Source organism: Fistularia commersonii, chromosome 11, assembly GCF_037954325.1.
Source record: "Fistularia commersonii isolate RoL2024-O1a breed Wild chromosome 11, RoL_Fcom_v1.0, whole genome shotgun sequence".
In the NCBI taxonomy this organism is placed as follows: Eukaryota; Metazoa; Chordata; class Actinopteri; order Syngnathiformes; family Fistulariidae; genus Fistularia; species Fistularia commersonii.
Genome location: NC_141294.1, coordinates 6,754,145 through 6,775,294, shown reverse-complemented (window position 1 = coordinate 6,775,294; position 21,150 = coordinate 6,754,145). Strand labels below are relative to the sequence as shown.

The following is a 21,150-nucleotide window of genomic DNA, read 5'->3' as shown; positions in this document are numbered from 1 at the left end:
TTTTGTAAGCCATTACAATTTTTTAATACTTCATGTACACATATTAATTTTCATTATGCAACTTCACATTTGTCCATTTGTGTGGAGCAGGGGTGGGCAAACTTTTTGGCTCAGGTTCCGCATTGACTTTTAAAATTTGACAGATGGGCTGGATCAGCACAAGATATGATACGTATAAAAATAAAGAAATAAATTAAAAAAAGGATTCGTTAACAGTACATATCAGTCTTTGACATTTGCTTTGAAAATAAAACCAGCTTGGTTTTGAAGGCTCTGACGTTTGCTTGCATTTCATGCACAAACCAGTTTTACCCTTTTAGCTTCATCTTTAGTTCATTCATGTGTGTCAGTACATCCACAGTAAAGGATAAATCACAAAGCCAATCTGTGACATTCAGCTCAGAATAATTCTCAACTAGCTCCAAAAATGAAATAATCTTGCGCTCAGATTCATTGATCCAATCATTCAATCATTCACATCAAGTATGAATTCTGTACTGATCTTTGGCGGGCCGGATTAAAAGACCAACGGGCTGGATGTGGCCCGCGGGCCGTAGTTTGCCAACCCCTGGTGTAGAGGTATAACACCAGCCATAGGGACATTCACAACTACGGAGCTACGAACCAGTTCTTATTTTAATCAATAAGGTCAGGATGGAAAGTATTATATATATTAACCCATTATATTATATTAACCCATTATATTAACCCATTATTGTCTTGTATTAAGATTAATCTCCAATCCCTGCACCTGTCCCCTCCTCTACCAGGCCTAGAATGAAATGGAGTGCTCTGGGTACAGTTACACCTGGGAGATGCTAATGAGCGGCGACAGTGTGTGTAAATGGAAAGAGGCCATTGCTGTTCACTGCACATGTAGGGGACATCTGTTTTGGATTATGTAAGCAAATATCTCTCTTGTACTCTCTGCAGGGGGGGAAGTACACATGGTCAGACTGCGAAGGCATGCCACTGTATTTCACCCAAGAAATATACTTTGGATTATGAGGTGGCATTATTATGACATCCTTTCAAAATATTACATTTGTGTTATCAAATTTGAGATGGTTCTGGTTGTTTTGAAAAGATTAATCATATAGTTGCCAATGCTGTTATGCAATAATCATGATGTAATATGTATTTAATTCCTGTGACAAGTAAATTGACATTTCTGTTCATTAAGGCTAAATAGAAACCTCTTGATTCATGGTTTTCATTTGGTAGTTGTATAAGTGTGTATGTAAATGTGTCTCCATTAGTGTAACTGGCCCATTAAGCATCATGTAATGATTGTACTTAACAACTGCTACTATTACTACTAGTACTACTACCACTACTAGGAGGCTCCTTCAGTTCTAACAGACTGTGGGGAGTTGCTAGGATTGGGCATTGGTCGAAGCTGAAAGGGCTCGCTATGTTAATGAGTCAGTTGTTTTTAAGCAGTTGAGTTGAATTGGGTTGCTATGTTAATGTGTGCGTCATTGTGTGTGTCATTCGGTGAACAACAGTAAGAAATTAGGGGATTTGCCTTTGTTGAATCTCAATAGGTAATGGCAAGGCTAATGCATAAGATTGCATAAAACAAAACAGATCCGCAAATTCATTTCGGTTGAGGCTCGGGTCCGAGTCAGCAGGGCAGTTATTTACCACTCCAGGTGAGTTCTGGGATGCAGATGGATCAGTTGGTATGTGTATATTGGGGGTATGTGTGTGTGTTGATAATTCATCTTGGGACGCGACACAATGTTGGTATTTGAAGGTCAATCCAGCTTGGCAAAGATGGCTTTTTTGACTCGTGTGTCCACCTGTCTTCTCTGGCCAGACATTGCTGTTTGAGATGAGTGCAGAGATTAGTCCACATAACACCCAAACCCAAGCTTCCAGGTTACTGTTCAATGCCCAAACCAAGACGTTAAATACTGGAAACTCCCCGCAGTCTATTAGAACTGAAGAAACATCTTAGATAATAGGCAAAAGATCTTCAAGGAAATTTGAAAATCTTCAAGGAAAATAATCAAATCCAGTCGGCAATAAGACTGACAATGACACAAATAGTGTTTATTGTTGCACTGAGAAACTTACTTCCTTATTCTTTTGTGATGTCATCACATAAGAAATTATTATTTCTTATGTGATGACCTTAAGTGTATCGATGTATCGACTCAATCAAGCCTTAGAGTACATTGAACACTCTGGTGTTTTACAGGTACACAAATATCTCAACATTTTCAACAGAGAATCTCATCGGGATCGTGGAAAAATACATTGAATGCCTTCCTGAAATATTGTAACGCTTCTTATGAGGTAGACCAAAGCCGATGGAATTTTTTTGTTCTCATTCAATACTGACTCTTAATAAGTTAGAGATAATTATTGTAGGTGGGAGTTTCATGCCCTCCTTTGTTATTTCCATTGTCACAATAAATAAATGTATTTTTATTCAACTACCTAATATCATTGTTTACTGTTGGTTAACCCAGTAATGATATAGATTGCAAGTACCTCTATTTTCAAAATGTAGTCTTCTTTGATTGTTAGCTCTGGTTATCAACCTAATACTGGTTTATGACCAGGGAAGACTACAACCCTGAGGGTTCAACTTCCGGATTTACCAACTTGATGAGGTATCTCACCCTGAGCCAAAGTGTTCTTCGAAACGCCGACACTGTAATCCCAGAGACGTGTGAATAAAGCCCTGCAAATGGAACACCCTCCTCATACTACACCCTGTGGATCCTCTTTTGGATGGAATAGCAAAGGGCACCAGAAATGTAGCTGCATTAAAAGAGAAGACAACAGTAACTCCATAGCATGAATAGACAATCACAGCACTCCGCACTTATTATTGAACTGCAATATCACCTTTATGATGAGTGATCTAAAGCTGCTCCTTCTACGCTCCTCCTTTGCCCTTTTAAATCTTTTTCTGAGTATTTTGTCATGCAGATATTTCACTCTCTCCTCTGCAGCAGTGGCGAAGAATCGCTCGCAGACCATCAGCCTGAGCTGGGCTACTTTAGAGGCCAGCAGAGCCATTAAGACCAAGGTCAGCAGGATGGCAGACAAAGGAAGGACGGAGGCATGGAGCAGCAGCTGGGGTTTTGGGAGGCACTTCTTCTCAAACAGTGTGACAGAGTAGGAGAAGTCTTTTTCGTAGTTCTCCTCGGCTAACCGCACGCCAGCTAACAATGCGATGCCCTGGAAAAAGGGAAAATTATTTCTGGACAGTCAAATATAGTAGACATTCTTTAACAATATATCCAAACATACTTACCTTGATGCTCATTAGCAAAGGGATCCGGAACGGTTCGATCTCGGATAACTTTGTTGTTACAATATCGACGAAATGAAAAAGCAACGCATCCACGGCGATACATACGGCCCAGGCTACCAAATGGGAGACGACCGGAGCGCCGAATTTCAGCAGAGCCCTTCCTTCGCCAGCGGTAGGGCGGGCTGAGGGTATAGAGGGATATAGCTTTTCCTCTTTAGCTGTGAGAGGGAGGACGTGTGCTTTTCCTTGCGCTTTTTGCTTCTCATCAAAATCAATGAATTTTCTGCTGATGAAGGTGTTTCTGTACTTTGTGTCATTGCAATATCTCTTTATGTGCAAAGCCACAAACATCATGAGGATAAGAAAGCTGATGGCGGGGAACACCCGGTTAGACATAGACGAGACCGTTTTCACAATGTCCTGCGCATATCTGACAGTTTCATTCATCTTTTTCTCTGCCTCAGACAGTTTCTCCGTGAATCCTTCCACTTCCACTTTAGGAGAAATCTTTAAGTCGTAGTCAAGGTTCAAGACACCGAGATCAGTGACGCCTTTGAGAATGTTACCCAGCCATTTCAACATCTTGACATAGTTACTGAACGGAGCGGTGATGGATGCTTTCTTAGCTTTCAAGTTGCAAATCATGCTTTTCATTAGAATTGTGAGGTTCTCCAAAGTGTTACGGATGTTTCGGAGAACCACTAAACTGGTTCCGGTGGTCAGGAGCAGATTGCGACTTTTTTTCATGAACACAGAGATTACAAATAAGGTGCCCAAGCATCTTACCCTCCTCGAAAGGAAGAGAGAGACAGTAAGCAGAGTCCCAAAACAGCCAGAAATTGCCGCGGCCATTGTCGCGTTATAGTCCATTGAGTAGAGGAGGTACAACAGGAGCAAGCAGCTGAGTAGGAGGCTGGAGAAGACACAGGTGAGGAGGAGGAGTGTGGATTTCATGATGCCACCTCTTTCGCCGGTGATGAAAACATCCACGGCCTGAAGCCCTGTATCCTGCAGTCTCTGTTTGATTACGATCCATGACAGTAACATCCCGCTCACAGAAGAAGAAAATCCAATGCTGGAGAGCGAATCAAATGAAAAACAACTCAAATATTTAAAGCAAAAATACCTTTGCTATTTCATTAGAACATTTTTTGGAGCGAGATTCGAGCCAAATTTTGAACCAGAAAGAAATTAGACAGAATAACTTAGATTTGTTTGAATCCAAAATAACAAACCTGCCAGGATAAGCTTGTTGTCATTTGTCATGCACACAGTCTGCAATTTCCTTAAATATGGCTAGAAAAGGAAGTCCTTTTTTTAACCTCAAAACTCTGTCATTTGTCATTTGTCATTAGTCATAACTGTTTAAAAAAAAAAAGCAGAAGGAAGGAGACGGTGAGTATGTAGTCATATATGCCTCACATGTAAGACTGGTATATTCACGCATGGGCTCCAATTTATTTTATTATGAAAGACTGAGAGAAACTTATAAGAAGCATGATCTAAACCATCTTCAAACATTCAAGATACAGAAAGACAAGAAATCATTTCATTCCACAAAATGAATGAATTCTAAGTGATCAGAAAATAGTCAAGGCTCTATTTAGATGCATCACCACTTGATGTAGGCGAAGTGTGAAAATAACATATAACCTCACTACTATGATGATGCTCCTTTAATTGCAGCGGGTTAGACGAGACCATCTCGGAATTGCCTTTCAGTTGTAGACATGACATAGACAAGAGTCTCAACTTCCTTTTTTATAAAACGTTTATAAACACATGATGACAATGGATTCGTTGTCACCGTGGACATCTTGGAGATTCTTGGGAAACACACTGCCATGATGAAACTGACAGAGGCATCAACATGGCTGTATTATTTAACGTTTTATTGGCTTCAGTCCTGGAAACTGCACAGATGATAAGTACCAGATCACCGCATACCTATTCCCGCCTCTGGCGCGTACGCATTCGAAACATAACAATATTTTATTACCAAAGTGAAACATGGGATATCTCCACCTTATCTTCATCCACAACTTCTAAATTGCCTCTGAACCTTCGATCGTACACGTGACGTTCTTTATGTCGGGCATAGAAGAGCTTTCACGCAACCTGAGATTTATCATATCTCCTGTGGCTGAAGACAAACCTTTTTTCTACATCTTGAAAAATCCTAAAATTGAATAAACAAATAACATTAAATCAAACAAAAAGGTTGTTGTCTTCCAATTCAGTAATTTAGACTTCAGCTTTAGAGCCCAAAAGCAGCTCAATAAAGCGAGGTGTGGAATTGAAAGGCATCGATCATAACCAAAACAGGGTAAGTCTTAATGATGGGAAATTTGTATTATTGGTAACGGTCATGTAAACACTTCTGAAAAATCTTGTTGTATGAGGAAGTGGTCCTTCAGTATGAAAGGGTTGCTCTCTTTTCTAGCATCACGGTTGTAAATGTGTGAAGGCAACACTGTTACATTACGGTAGAAATATTCTACATCCATATATTTCATTTACGGTTTAACCACGAATGAAAATCACCTGTCTTTGTGTATCAGTGTCAAAGGATTTGTGTGATAGTACTGCCTTGTACGTACTCTCTTTCCAAGTTGTCAAAAGTATTTTTTTACCATTGCCCCTGTTCACTGTTATCATAACCTGACACTTGGCGTTAGTGTAATATCAATTTTTTTATTTTTAATTTGAAAAATAACTTACATAAATCTCTGTACTCAACCATACTTAACCAAGACATAGCCTTGGCATAAACACATTGCACCAAAAAGAGAAAATTAAAAGGCATTCAAAAGGATAAATATCATATGTCTTTGTCACATGAGGCATTTTTCCTGTTCCATGGGAGTCAAGCCATGGTAGCTTGTTTATTCAAACTCTGACATCTGAAGGTATGTACAATGAAAATTAAAAAGAAAATATATACTGTAGATTGTTACAGCGACAAGTTATTTTTTTCTTGGACATTAAAACTCGGTATCTTCGTGTGGAAAAGGAAGAATGCCTCGGTTCAGTTTCATTCAGACATACTGCAACTATAAGATTCATATGCTTCCCAGACATGAGAAGCAATTATAATTACTAAAAATAGAAAATAAAAAATAAACTGGTCTTGGCTTTTAAATAAAACTAACAAAAATATAGTAAATTAATTTCATTTTCATTAAAACAAGAAAAAAAAAAAAAACATTTTCTGTGGCAATATCCCTTCTTATTTGAACTTGTGATTAGCTCATCTTCACAAACAGTGCCTGTAAAATTGAACCACAGCGGCAAACATCCTTTACATGTTTGCCGCATCTTGATTGGGTAAAGACCTCTTGCTTTACCAATACAGATCATTTTTGCATTTTCATCAACAATACTGAAATAAAATACACTTGTAATCACAACTGTTTTCACCAACCTCCATTGAATACAAAATATTTTCCTTGTCACTTTTTTTCTCAATAACCTTAAAGAAAATATGACCTTGGGGGTGGAATGTTTTGTTAAAATTTCAATAATTGGTCCAGGACGACCAAGAACTAATTTGCCGTTGAGTTAGATTTAAGGTGAGAGAAAAAAGTAATGAAGTTGACATGCACTGTACAAGAAACTGCAAAAATTCCAAATATCATCATTATCAAAACATGCTGAGTTACTGTAAGGTGTGCCCAAGCCATGTTGCAGAAAATCCTTTTCAACATGCTTGTTAAACAAATCAAATTTGAAAAAAAAAGAAAATCAAAAACAAAAACGAAACAAAACAATACAGATCTGTAAAATTACCCAGAGTCCTAAAATCTGGAAAATATCAGGGGACGGAACGATGGTAGTAATGAATAGTACAATGAGAAGTACCCTGGGATAAGGAAGAAAAAGAGAAACGTACAATTTGCACATAATGTTTATCTTTATAAGGCTTCAGCCTCTTATGATGAAATAAATCATTTACATTTATTTTCATTATCACTTTTTGTCACACAAACATTTTCTGTTAAATAACTCCAAAAGTTTCCTTTGAGTTTCCCTTATCTGCGTGTCTGTAAAACACAGACTCAAGAATGGTCAGAAGAATGATAAACAATATCTATTTTTTTCATTTATTTTTTTGCTCATGATGTTGCATTCACTCCCCTTGAAAACCATGCACTAGTGAAATTTATCTTTAAAAATAATATAAATTGTTGAAAATGGCTGATCAGTTTTATGTATTTTCATTTTTTTTTTTGCAAGTTGCAGCCTCAAGAAAATAATTTTTTTTTTTTTTTTTAATTCAGCTAAATTTGTGTCCATGCAAATTAATTTAAAAGGGAAAAAATATTCTTTTTTTTCTCATTTAATTTTCATACAGTATATCAACAGAGAACAAAATAATGGTAGATTGTACATCTTTTCATGGTGTTTGGATCATTACTGTCTATTGGAGTGTTGATGCTAGCCGCTTTGATATTGCCTCTGATTAACTTCTCACTTTCTGGCGAGTCACCAGGAGTTTGGTTAACTACATAAACCAAGAGGATGCGGGCTCTTCCTTTTAGGATTCTGGGGGGTGTGGACTCAAGCTGGGACACACCTCACCCAGAAGCAATGGTCAGCAAAACTCCATCTACAAATCTAGTTCTGTTGGCGTGGCGTGACCAAGCATCAGGTTAGAACCACTGTCACCCCCTTCAGATACAAGTATACTGACATTTAGATTAAAAAAAAAAAGAAAACAAACAAACCAAAGAAAAAAAAATAAAGAAAACGAACAAATGAACCAAAAAAATCATAGCCAAACATTTATTTTTCATTCAAAAAGGGCTTCTGTAGAACTCATTTAGCGGTTCCCAGTACTGACCCCCATGGCTTCAAATTGGATGAAAACCTGGAACGGACAGATTCCTCGTGCTAAGGAGTTCATTCCAGCTTCCTCCAAACATCAACACCTGGCAATTCCGGCCACCAGGCGCTTGTGACACGCTGTGCCACACCGCGCACAATGTGTGCGACATTTTTGCTCAAAACACAGGATCACATTCGTACCCCGAGGAACAGGCTCAGAAGACACAACATCAAGCATGCAGTGTAACCGGGGGGGCCGTGACCTGTAATCGCAACACTGGCTGCTACAACAACGCTATCAGTCCACACACTGCTATGATCGAGAGAAACTGTCCAGCGAGGACTGGGAAGCTCTTCTTGTCAGTGGGGCCAGAGTAGGGTCCACCAGCGAGGAAGGAGGAAAGAGCTTGAACCAGCCAATCACCATATTGGACAGGTCCAGCTCATCTAACAGTATCTGAACCGCTCCCATAAACGATTTATGGTCCATTCGTCCATAGTCGCCCCAAACGATGACCTACAGGGACATGAATGAAAACGACAGGCGGTGATTTTCAAACGTCACGAGAAGTTTTCTGAAGTGAAATAGTGTCTGAGTTTCAAATTGTACCACCTCGGGCAGGAAATATTTTTCTCACCTGTAAGACCTTCCCTCCTGGGCTCTCTTCAAACGGCAGTTGCTGCTGGTAAAGAGGATCCAAGGTTTTTCTTGCTACTTTTGTTTTCTTTTTGGCTATGCAGACTCCGTTTTCCAAAAGGTAGACCTTAACATATGGTGCTGTGAGCAAAAGAAAGAAATGTTATACGGCTTCTTATTCTCATCCACGTGGCCAACAGCAGTGAATTCCATCATCATGGATTAAACATTTGGCATGAAAATGCCTTGAGACTACCTGGCAGTGCCTTGGAACCTGGTTTTCCTACAAGGCCACGTGCTCGAATGACCTCCACTTCAAGTGCTCCTTTCTTTTCCACCATGCCGATTTGGATGTCACCTGTATAACATTCATTCAGCATTTTAATAGGTTATTATATCATCGCAGTGGCTGGTAGGTTACTTGCTTTTCACAACAAACAATGATAAATTATGTCTTACATTAAAACAAGGCATAATTTGTGTATTTTGTGATTTTCGAATCTCAAAAAAAATGTATATCTCATGTAAATCCTCACGTTATCTTTTGTATCTTTGGTCAAGTTATTTTAATTACAAAATTTTCAATCTCAAAAAATGTGAATGTACTTAATTCATCCTACTTCTTGAAATAAGATAAGCTTCATTATCTTATTGAAATGCTGCAGTTGAAACAATTGTGTCTCATAATGTATATATTTTGAATTTTTAAAAGAAATTACTCAAAGATAATATTTAGGATTCTGCAGTGTGCAAGTTTCGCCGTTCTCACCCATGGGAGGAGTGGCCAGCGTCTGTCGTCCGACCAGTTGGGCCGGTCCGAGGCCGTCCAGGAAGTCGCTGAACTGGGCGTCTGAGGAGAGCCTCACACCGGGAAAGATGGGACTGGAGGAAAAAAAAAATTGGATTAAATCTGTAGGCAGTTAAATATTGTGAGGATGACTAAGAGCCCAAGAAGCCTAATATGAGTAATCAGGTTGGAATTATTTGGTCCTGGTATATCCAAGTGGTTTCTGAATGAGATGTTTTCTCCTTACTTTCCCTCAGAGCTGTAACTGTTCATGCTGCCGTCTGTGGACTCGCGGCTCGCCTGCCGAGTCATCCTGCTCCTCATCTCCACCGCCAGGCCAGTCTCTGTGCTCCTCTGGATAGTGCTGCGGAGCTTCTTACCTCCCGCTTCTGCAAACACGGTGACATGCACACATACAAACAAAGGGGGAGAGAAAAGAGTGATACAGACTGACTGGCTGTCACTGAATTACTTTAAGGGTCATAAAGTGAGCTGAATTGACTCATTCCTTAATCAAACCACAGATAATGCAAACACCCAAGGCACGTTTGTGAATTCAAAATGATCTCTAAACCAAGCACAGCGGTAAAGTTTATCATCGGCATTTCCTTGGAAATTGCTTTGACAATCAAACAATGCAGTGACGTGCGTTTCTCTACTCCGCTTGGCCTTTGGGAGCTGCGGCGAGTCCACGCTCTAACTACAAACACCCAGCGTCTGCCTCTCATTCCCCTGGCTGATCCAAGGTGACAGCTGACTCTCTCCATTAGCTTCGCTGCTGCTCAGTTGCGCACCTCACGATGAGGCTGCGTACACGGGCACATGGCCGTGCCCCTGGCAGACATCCACAAAAGTACGATTCTACTACTAGACGTAGAAGGTTAGCACAAATACAACACGCGCAGCATCACAACAGTTTAATTTTGTATCCCTGAGCATTGCATTGATGTGCGTGGTCCAGGGATGGCTAAATGAAATTCAGACAAACAAGGATAGCTTTTAAAGGGCACACCTTTTTTCATATTAGTAACAAAGACTATGCTTAAAGTAAATATCTGGATAACACATTGAGAATATAATTATTTCCTCAAAAGGTTATTCCCAGATGTTACTTGGACTGACAAGGTTCTAAACAAGAAAATGTGAAATGGGATGACATATGTCCTCTACTTAGATTATCATTGCAGAACCACTGGTAATGCAGATAAACTGTTTATCAATTCCAAAAAGTAATGAAACACTGGCGTTTATAGACCTTTAACTATATATGTATGAACCTAAGTTTGAGTGAATGAGACACATTCCTAATCTACTATATTCACAGGCGTATTCCGTCTGCAGCTGACCGTTCTCCTTCTCTTTCCCTTTTTTTTTGACTCATAAAGGGAGTGTGTTCAGGAGAAGATCCTGTATCTTATCTCAACGGGCGCAAACAGACCAGGAGCCTTTCAGCCTTGAAATCACAGTTATTCAGACGCCTTCCACCTCAACTTCCTGCTATTTTGCATCATCACAATAGGAAGCGCAGACAGAGAGGCCAACTCTGACGTCTGCAGCCTACTGCACCTCAAAGAAACTCTGTTCAAGGCAGCATTCACTATTATCAATGGGCATTTAAACACACACCGTGTGTTTGCACTGCGGTTAGAAATCTTGACCTATGGTAAGTCCCATTATTGTTTTTTTTTTCATAATAATAATAAGATGGTCTTGCTTTCGGCAAATTAATGAAAAAGAATGGCAATGAAGATGACTTGTCACCCAGGGGTAACTACATTAGTGGTAAATTGAATTATGATCAATATACCTCGTCTGCCACTAATCCTTCTATATGTAGCCTTCATTCTTTTTGTTTACTCTGTCAGAAACACACTGTAGTGTCGTTAATTACACGTGAAGGGATTTCATTTCACCACCAATAGTTCTCTGGCTTTTACCTCTAATATATTACATTGTGAATATTGAAAAACTGATAAAATGTCCCATTAGAAAACATTGACATTTACCAACTCATAAAAACTTATAATGTGGACTTAAATACACAATGTCAGTTAAGATAGCAGATTTATTGAATTACTATTTACACGTACTCACAAATCATTTTAAGTAAAAACACAATGAATCAATTCAACAAAGATGAAATTGTGGGGAATCAAATTTTCAAATTCTATAAATGCAGATATGCACAAAAATGCTTATACTGACCTCCTTTAAATTACATCTGGCTAGCCACCAAAAGGTCTCTGCCCTTAGATGTCAGCCCTGCCAGAGAGTTTAACACGTTGACCAAGTGGAGCAGACCAGCAGACGACTGTACGAGTGCCAATTTTTAGATCCATGACAGTGTTAGTTTGATTTTATGAAGGTGCACCACTTCCGCATTGCAAATCTATAGCTTAGTCTAGTCTTTTTCTCCAAATAAATCAACTAAGAATAGAAGATAATTAGAACATTTTGGAGGTGCATGAATACGGACAAACAGACCTGCATCATTGCAGAGAGAAAAATGCCATAGCTTTACTACCCAGATGATTAATTCTAGACGGTCAATCAAAAGAAATAAAATAAAATCACCACAAATACATTCAGTGAATTGACTACTCCTGCAGTCCAAACCCAGTTCAACCTTCAGGAACATGCTATCAGCAAAGACTACACATTAACAATACCCTCATTCAACGCGGATACCATTTATCAACCTGCCCCAGTTTCCCTCAGGATCAACACCATCCTCTGCATACTCCTTCAAGTTCTACATGCGACCCTCAGATCAGACGGTGCCGCTGTGTCATCTCTTACCGCTGTCCTCTTCGTCGAAGGAGTTCATGCAGGGGAAGTAGACAGCCAGGGCTTCAAACGACGCAGACAAGCTCATTTTGCTCTGGGAGCGCTGGATGCGCATCCCGGGTACCGGAGCAGTGGTATCGTGCCCCTGCCTGCCCATGATGACCGACGGCCGTCCTTCTCAATGCAGTAAATCGAATTTCTTGGTATTTGGAAACCTAGATTTGAAATTCAAGTAAAATTTTGCTAGGTAAAGGAATAAGTCCAGCGGGAGCCTGTTATGAGAACAGATCTGGTCTATGCTGCCATCTATTCTGTCCCTGGATGCTCTGTAAAGCACATCTTAAGCAGACCTTATAGAATACTGCTTCGGTAGCTGAGTCTTGTGCTGCTGTGTCTGATATTCCTGCTGCACCTCTTTCTTCGGGGGGGAGGGGAGAGAGCTGCATCGCGCTCCGCCAATCAGAGAGCCGGGCTACTCAGGCGCACCTCGGCTGGCGCTGAGGCTGAAAACGCTCTACCCAGAGATACTAAGCGCCCCCCTTTTCTCACCATTTTTTTTTGCCTCGTCTTTTGGCATTTCATTTTCTTTTTCTTCCTCCGCTTGCTATTTTGTTTCTTCTGCGCTATTCATCACTGTTATTTTCCATTCCCCTCTATCCCTTCATCTCCTCACGTTATCCACAGAGGCCAGTGAAAACAAGCTGTCATTAGGTCTGCCAACAGGCCTGCTCCATATGAGTAGGCTTCAGCCAGATGGCAGTCACTCAAAGTTCACATGCCAAACTCAGCTACTTCATTTTCCTCCCTGCCACAACTAGTATAACACAGCTGTGTTGTGTTCTGCGGTATTCCATTTCTTGAAAATGAGAAATCCAGAGGATAATCGCGCTCACGTGCCCAACCCGAGAACGTCATCTATCATCCATCCGCAGCCTCGATGACACACGTCTGTTCGGTTTCCCTTGATCGATTACAAACCACATGTCCAAACATTCAGAAAAGCTCTCAACTGCAATTAGTGTCATACACAGCCAAACACCGGGACTTTTCACTCATCTTCTGCCATGAGAGGATACCTGAGGTCAGCCTACATCAGACAGTCGGAGCAGAGGGAGCCGACAGAAAAAAATATATCTTCACAGGTGGTCTTTGGAATACGGTTAGATTTAATGACATGAAGTGTGAGGGGCAGCATGCAAATCAAACGTATGTTTTTAATCTAAACGTCTGCCCATCTGGTAACTGTCAACACCGTGGCGTCTCGTGGCATCGTGTTTCTTGATACGCTGCCAGAGAACTGGTCTTGGTGTGTTTGTTCTAGATATCCGGCGCATAGAATGACTTTCAGAAGTATAGCTCAACCCCTGTGGTGTTTTTACTCAGACCAAAGTTCTCCATTCAGAACCGCTGTAGCCTAGTTCTATGAAGGAGATGTTAAATGCATGGTGTTCATTTGCAGCTTTCATCTAGGTCAACACACTGAAAACAACTCTTCATTTTACAGCTAAAGGAACTCTGGACAAAAAAACACACAGGAACAAATGCAACTAATTAGGTCACTTCTGATGGGTTTTTCAGGAAAGGATATCAGTTTTCAGACAAGTTTAGTCTGTCTGCTCAAGCAAACACTAACAGGAAATCGCTCAGAATGTTCATTTTGATCAATCAGTTTCCATTAAATACGATGTTTCTCTCATTGTCACAAGCAGTGATGCTCCAGGGATGGAAATGTCATTCTGTTGATTTGATCCCCCGAGACGTTTCCCCCCCGAGTGCCGCCACCCGCAGGTTCACATTTCTGATTTACCGTGATGTTTTTGCAACTCTTGGGTGGATTTCCATTCAAGCTGGCATCAACATTCCCGTTACTTTTTAGATTTAAATAACTTTGGTCGTTCCCTGGATGGATTTCCATAACACTTGGTTTACACATTTGTGTACCTCTCGATATGACGACTTGATCCTCCTTGACTTCTTGCCCTTACGTTTTTGTTAAGTGCCTCAATCAGGACAAAATGAATGATGAGTAAAGAAATTACTCAAACAACTACTGACATTCCAGGCAGGAATACTAAATGATTTTTGGAAAAATCTGGAACCGATTAGAAGCATCATTGAAATTGACATTTAAGTTATTTTAACTCAGAACATACTCTAAAAGCAATTTCCACCATAAGTGAAACTGTAAGGACAAAATTTTAAATAAAAAAGGTACAACATACCGTGCTTGTTCTATCTCGACATTGAATCAGACACTATTAGAACTAAATTGAATTTCCAAAATAGCAAATGTTAATTAGCAACAGAAAATATTTAACTTTTTCCCATTTTTCACATGTACTTTGGAGCACAGTGTGGTTACTTGAACGCAATAATAAAAGAAATCTGGTATTTAGTTTCATGTCTGTCGAAGTCACCTCTGCTTGGTGCGTCAACAAACACGTGGCTGACGTGGGTCGCATTTACTCTGACAAAACTATCCGCACGTGACGGTTCAACTTTTGCACCCTAGCTAAGTTTATCCAACCGCCGCACATTGACTGAGGCAAGGAGAGATGCAATTTCATATTTTTCATCTTATACACCCACAGTACCTGACAAACGATACCTCAAACAACTGAAAGGTTAATTACAGTTACGGCAAATCTGTGTGGCGTTGATGCGTGTTTTTAGCGATAAAAGTTAAACATCGATTTCCCTGGTTACTTTAAGTAATGAAGCTAATAAGAAAATTCTTGTTATTCACAGTCCATATTCCAGGTGCAATGTAATGTTGAAAATCGGGAAGCTTGGAAATCCTCTTCATTTAAGGTCATGAACTGGACTCTGTTTTACGATAACACGACTAAAGAGTACCAGGAAAGCAACATGTCTGTTCTCCCTCCAAACCTCCATGAAACAACTGTATAACTGGAAATCATAAGTACCTCAGACAACAGGAATCTGAAAAATCCTGCGAGGTCTACAATAACAGCACAAGTGTTACATCCCAGACGTGTGTCGCGTGTGATTGTGTGTGTGCAGCTTGACAGGTGGCAGAGATCACATGCAGGATGAGAAGTCTCCCTGATTGATAGGGAAAGCTAGGCTGAGCGTCAGAGAGTCACTTTGACCAGACATTTTAAACAGAACTTAATGGAGTGCTCTCTACATAACACACATGCACAGATGAACACAAACACACACGCTCATGCACTTCAGCTTGCACCCTCCCGGCAAACACGATCTCTTCCTCAGTTTACATTCCATGCTGCCCAATTTGACAAGGGGCAGTTCTTCAGTCTGGAAGAAAAGACTGTTATGAGTGTTGGTAGAGGTTCAATGCCGGATGCTGTGTCTTTTCAAAATACAGAAGAGACTCACTGACTAATTTGGCCAAATTGAGTATGCGGCTAACATTTGGATGAAATACCAATGTGTTTTGATCATGTAATGCATGATTGTTACACTTTCAAAAACACATTTTTGCAAATACAATGGCACCTCAGCCAATTAATTAGATTGAGATCAGTAACACAAACACCAATGTCACATTTAGCTATGATTTTCTTCTTCATATCTTCTGTAATATGCTTAGGCGCCTTCAGACCTCTGTCACCAGCACTTTTCAGTTCACTGGGAGCCATAATTTAAAACAAAAAACGAAAAAAGGGTACTAAGAAGAGTTTGCCATGATGAACAATGTAAAAACAACGCTTTGTGCTACACACTGTGCTGTGCAACGGTGGAAAGCCTGTGAGTTTCTTTATTTGTACGTTCTTGCACTGAGGGCGTGTGTGCAGGCCTTTTCACAACTACGAAAACTGTTTTATGTGCTGGTTTGTTCGTGATTCGCGGGTTGAAATTCCACTGTATCTGGACCTGTTGAGTTATTCCGTGTGACAATTTCGCAAGCTGATTAACCGGTGTGTTATAAAGGTACTAACAGGACTATATGTCATAATCAAAGAAACAGAGAAAAAAAGAGAATATGCAAAATATGTCTGCTTTTTGGGATGTGGGTAAACCTGTGATTAACTATTCTGTGATTCACGCTATCGTAAAAGGACTTCTCTAAAAAGTTCGAAAAGTGGATGTAAGTTCTTTGTTAGTATGAAATATGCAAGACACTTTAAGAACTGACTAATGCAGTATCAAATGTATAAAATAACCAATAGCCAATTACTAAGTATATAAATAACCACTTTGCCGCTGTGAGTGTCAATCATTCAGGTAGTTGAAAAACATTTTTACATCCTGTGTTTGTCAGTGGCATTATTCATCATTAGTTTCTTTAATAATGTTGCTAAAATCTTTGATTTGTTTGGTATCCACCAACACTAGATCCCAAAGAACAGATTTTGATACAGTTATTATAAATACTTCTATCGCTTTAAGTTTGTACACTTCCTGTGCGTCAAATCAATGAATTTAAGTTGAAAATGGAGCTGTAAATCTGGAATGCAATGGCATTTCCTAATAATTCATACCCAGTATTCAAGGAACACACACAAATACAAGAATACAATGATCAATCAAAGTAGGTTTTTTTTTCACACCCCTCCAGAAAATATACACATTCTATGGAGGGTGAATGTAAGACAGTTATTTTGCAAATGTGAACAGTCTGCGACCCCCACCAGCATCATTTATGTAGCTCCACAGACAACCGGATGATTGTCCTCAACACCTTCTATGCGCACGTTGAGAAATCCAGCGCAAAAAGGACTACTATCCCCTCCTCCCAACATTCTCATCAGGCTTGGTACTGAACAGTTTATATTTCAATTTTTACTTTTCCAGTTTGCACACTCAATGCTGAAATTGCACAGTAATGTGGTCACACTCATCAAACAGCCATGAACTACCTCAGAATATTCATAGACTGTTAAATCTTCTCAATTTTGCGCAACTTCAGTTTGCACTTTTCATTCAACCCATGTTTGATCTGCACAACCATTGCTGATCTTGGCACAGTGGTCAAAAACTGCTATATAGTCCTATATAGATACAGCTTAAATTTTTGCATTTTGTTTCTGCTGTATCTTTCAATTACTGCCTTTTATTCTGCTTTCAATATTAATTTCATACATATGTTACCATTATGTTGTCAACACTGATACTACTATCTGGCATTCACTGCTGACAGTTAATAAAAATGTCATTGTGCAAGGAAACGTGTTGTCTTACTGTGCATATGACAGTGAACACTCCCTGCCAGCCTCTCTCCACCAAGATGCAGAAAAACAACCTACTGAAATGACAGAATTTAATTGTGCTGTCAATCAAATGCCGATATGTCGATATATAAAAGTAACATGAAAAAATCCTTTTTTTAATCCATATCCTGTACAAAGCTCCTAGATTTGTTTCATTAACCGAAGTGCTCAAAGTACTTTTAGTTACTTTTCATGTTAACTAAAATTTTAGCACTGTCAGCTTTTAAAAAAAAACAAAAAAAAAAACAAACAACAAAAAAAAAAAAAAAAAACAATCAAATAAGGAACTGCATATTTTTAGGATTCTAAGAATGTATGGTGGGTGTATGGTTTCGCCTTTCCACCCAAGTGGGTGGAAAGGCGAAAAAAAAAAAACACTACAGTATTTACATACGAGACCTCTGTTTTATCAAAATGAACTCTCATTTGTGTCCAAGCTTCAGACTGAGACAGCCGGAAGAGACATATGGCTGAGGAACACACTACGGGCAAACCCACAGAGCAGCTGGTCCAACATACACAGTTTGAGATGAATCAACAGATTTGAAAGCGGGCTTTCAGACTTGCTAGCTGACTCTAAAAGAGAAACATTCACCCCTAAAAGTCATACTGTATCACAAATCTGTATGCGCATGAATGGTGGCCGTTTGAGGGGCCACAGATGACTGCAGCCTACTCAAATTTAGGTCTGTTATAAATGACATTGTGTGTAATGTGCTATAGTACAGGTGCTGTTTGACAGCAAAGTAGTTAAGTATGCTTGTATTTGTGTGTATTTGTTTTATTTAAAATTGTAAATGACCAAGGCTGCAGCAAGGGTGCCAATGGTATGACACTCCTTTCTGGTTGCCACGGCACAAAAACATTAAAACAAGAATACTGATTAATTTTGTATGCAAAGTACATGGGCTGCTAGAACAGACGCCCTGTGCTGGTTCCAGTATGAAAACAATTAATTCAAGCCACTAACTCGGAAATTCACAGAAATAACTGAGGCATTATAGTCTGGAGAGGTTCTATGAAAGAGAAAATAAATAAAATAAACAAATGGAGGGAAGCTGCGGAAGTAGTTTTAATAATCTGCTGACAGAAAGTGCTATATCATGGTAATATTTTGAGGAATATAAATCCATCTTGATTCCTAAAAATGCCCCTCTTTGGTAGAAATGGGGCCATTTTTCAGGGATATCAACATAAAGCTCCTCATGTCTTTATAACTTGCCTCATATTTTTTGAATTTTTCAACCCTTCATTAGTAGATTCAAGAAAAAAATATGGATTTTGAGTAGATCATAACAAAGACTTTATACAAATACATTTTTATGTGATAGGTTTTGAATTGTGTTTGTTTTTTTTTTTTTCTCAATAACAATCAGGACACGTGTCGTATTTCTCCTACAATGATGCTCTCATCCTGTGAGTATGCCGTTTCCCAAGCCAACAGGACAGGAAACAAGAGCCTCTCCCAAAAGAGATACATCTGAATCAAATTTTTGCTATCGGGCCTGGTGTGCTTTTCAGACAGTTGTGATTTTATAATCCAAAACAATGTTGTTAAACATCTGCGCTACACTAAACCCTACTCATGGTAGAGTACATTCCTGCAGCCACCAAACATCTGAGTCACATGCAGCATTAAGAGTGTTTATATCTGTGTGTGTGTGTGTGTGTGTGTGTGTGTGTGTGTGTGTGTGAGCGAGAGAGAGAGAGAGAGAGAGAGAGAGAGAGAGAGAGAGAGAAGAGACCGTTCCTCCATGGCAATTCGCCTAAGATGTTATGAGATACTTACTTACTTTACTTTGGTTTTACTCTGGCCCAAGCTTATCTGAATAACAGTAGCATAAATATATAAATAGGAGAGTGAGGTAAAAATAAGGATGTGGTAAAAACTGGGGGGCAGGTTAACCTAAGCCTCGGCTGTACCTGTGCTGCAGCATAGCCTTCATGCATCATCCTGAGCGCAGGATGTCTACTCCTTACCCCTGGGAGATTAATTAGCAGCCTCACCTAGTGAAGGAACTGCTGAGATCGGCATCGAACTAAACCTGGAAGATGAATTACCTTTGTCGAAAAGCTCAAAGCTCAGCTATCGTACCGCAAAACCAAATGCAGCTTCTGAAGAATCCGGAGGTCCAGAACTACATTGGTTTGTGAGGAAAGGTGAGCAACGAGAGATATGAGCCAGCAGTTTGAATATAGTTCCACATTTGTGTACCTACAGCTGGTTTGCGAAAGTGGACAATCATATTTTTTTTAAATCCTGCTGAAAGTTACCAGTTTCATTTTTATATATCAATCCTTGAAAGTATTATTCGCATTTGTGATCAGCTGCCAAGAATGTGACTGAGGTTTTAGGTCATCTGTCAACCCTTTTTCATCAGCTTCGCATGTTGCTTAAGGTAACAAGAGAAAAAAAGTCCCTGCATCCTGGTCCACAACACAACACAACACAACACAACACAACACAACACAACACAACACAACACAACACAACACAACACAACACAACACAACACAACACAACACAACACAACACAACACAACACAACACAACACAACACAACTACCTTCATCTAAGATTAGGTCTTATCTAGTTCCCTTTTTTTCAGGGTCAAGTTGAGAAAAGTAGGACATATGAAGAATCACACTTTGATGCTTCAGGCTGTGCCCTCCCAGGAGAACAGGATATGTGATGTGTCTGACGATGTGTTATCATACGTACTCACAATCATACCCTTTGATTCTATCTTTTTTCTCCTTTTGCTGTCACAGCAGGCAGCCTTGTCTGTTTTTTTGCAGATTCAGACCTAATTTCCTGTATTATCTGCACACTTCACATCTGCAGCCTTAATAATCAGAAGGCTGTGACAAGTTATTAATCTTGCTTGTGTTACAAGGTGAAAATACTAAATGGGGATATAGTTGAGTTGCAAAAATTGTGGAGAAATTGCTCAATAACTCTGTAATGTTTCTTTAACGTCCTGTTATTCATGGGGCAAAAAGAGCGGTGACTGAAAGGCCTTCTGATACGATCGAAGCCGTAGATGGTAAGTAAGGTATGACTCCTACAGAAAAAGACTTTGGAAAAATGTTAAAAAAACTAAATACATTAAATATGACAGATATAAACATGAGACAGATAGCTGTCAGAAGTTTGATAACTTTATATTAACTGTGTAGCAAGTGTAGTTAGGCTTTTGTCATCTTTTACAGTCTTCTTATCATGATTGGGTGTCTAGTGTCACCATGGACCAAGGCACCCTTGGGGAAACTTGAAAAAGAACAGCAAATAGTTTCTTCTTGAATGAATGAAAAAGCAAAATAAATGAGCGATGACTATTGTTTCATGCCTTTAAAATGCACACCTCATCTTTTTTTTGGGGGGGGGGGCACACTGAAAGATAATTTCATCGTCATAGCCACTTGGCACCTTTAAAGTTGGAAAAAATCTCCTCTCCACACTGTCAGATAGTGATTATACAAATTTTGTATTGGCTGCTTCAACTTTTCATGGAAGCTATAATTATGTTTCCACTGAGTCCAAAGTCAAACCCGAAACAGTTTTTAGAGCTACATCACACTATAAAAACAAATTCTTGTTGATGCCGTTTGCAAAAAAATGTATTACCTCTTATATTCA

At 39.5% G+C, this 21,150-nt stretch overlaps 2 protein-coding genes across 51 annotated transcripts in view; both read right to left on the bottom strand.

Annotated features, from left to right (window-relative positions):
* Positions 1–602: 602 nt before the first annotated feature.
* dcstamp (dendrocyte expressed seven transmembrane protein) lies at positions 603–4,501 on the bottom strand. The gene is made up of 3 exons (XM_086155857.1): positions 3,275–4,501; positions 2,863–3,198; positions 603–2,775 (listed from the first exon to the last, which is right to left on the bottom strand). The coding sequence occupies exons 1-3, from the start codon at positions 4,319–4,321 to the stop codon at positions 2,716–2,718; spliced, it is 1,443 nt and encodes a 480-aa protein (XP_086011983.1). The 5' UTR covers positions 4,322–4,501; the 3' UTR covers positions 603–2,715.
* A 1,447-nt stretch (positions 4,502–5,948) lies between these two features.
* rims2a (regulating synaptic membrane exocytosis 2a) overlaps positions 5,949–21,150 on the bottom strand; it is a 133,555-nt gene continuing 118,353 nt past the window's right edge. For 49 of the 50 annotated variants that reach the window (XM_086154711.1, XM_086154714.1, XM_086154741.1 and 46 more), the window contains 5 exons: positions 9,773–9,914; positions 9,508–9,620; positions 8,995–9,096; positions 8,740–8,879; positions 5,949–8,618 (listed from right to left, as the gene is read on the bottom strand). In XM_086154711.1, the coding sequence (XP_086010837.1) occupies positions 8,415–8,618; positions 8,740–8,879; positions 8,995–9,096; positions 9,508–9,620; positions 9,773–9,914 (701 nt within the window). In that variant the 3' untranslated portion in view covers positions 5,949–8,414. Of the gene's footprint in view, positions 8,619–8,739; positions 8,880–8,994; positions 9,097–9,507; positions 9,621–9,772; positions 9,915–12,324; positions 13,345–21,150 lie in introns of those variants that run through there. The other variant, XM_086154742.1, reaches the window with a different exon arrangement.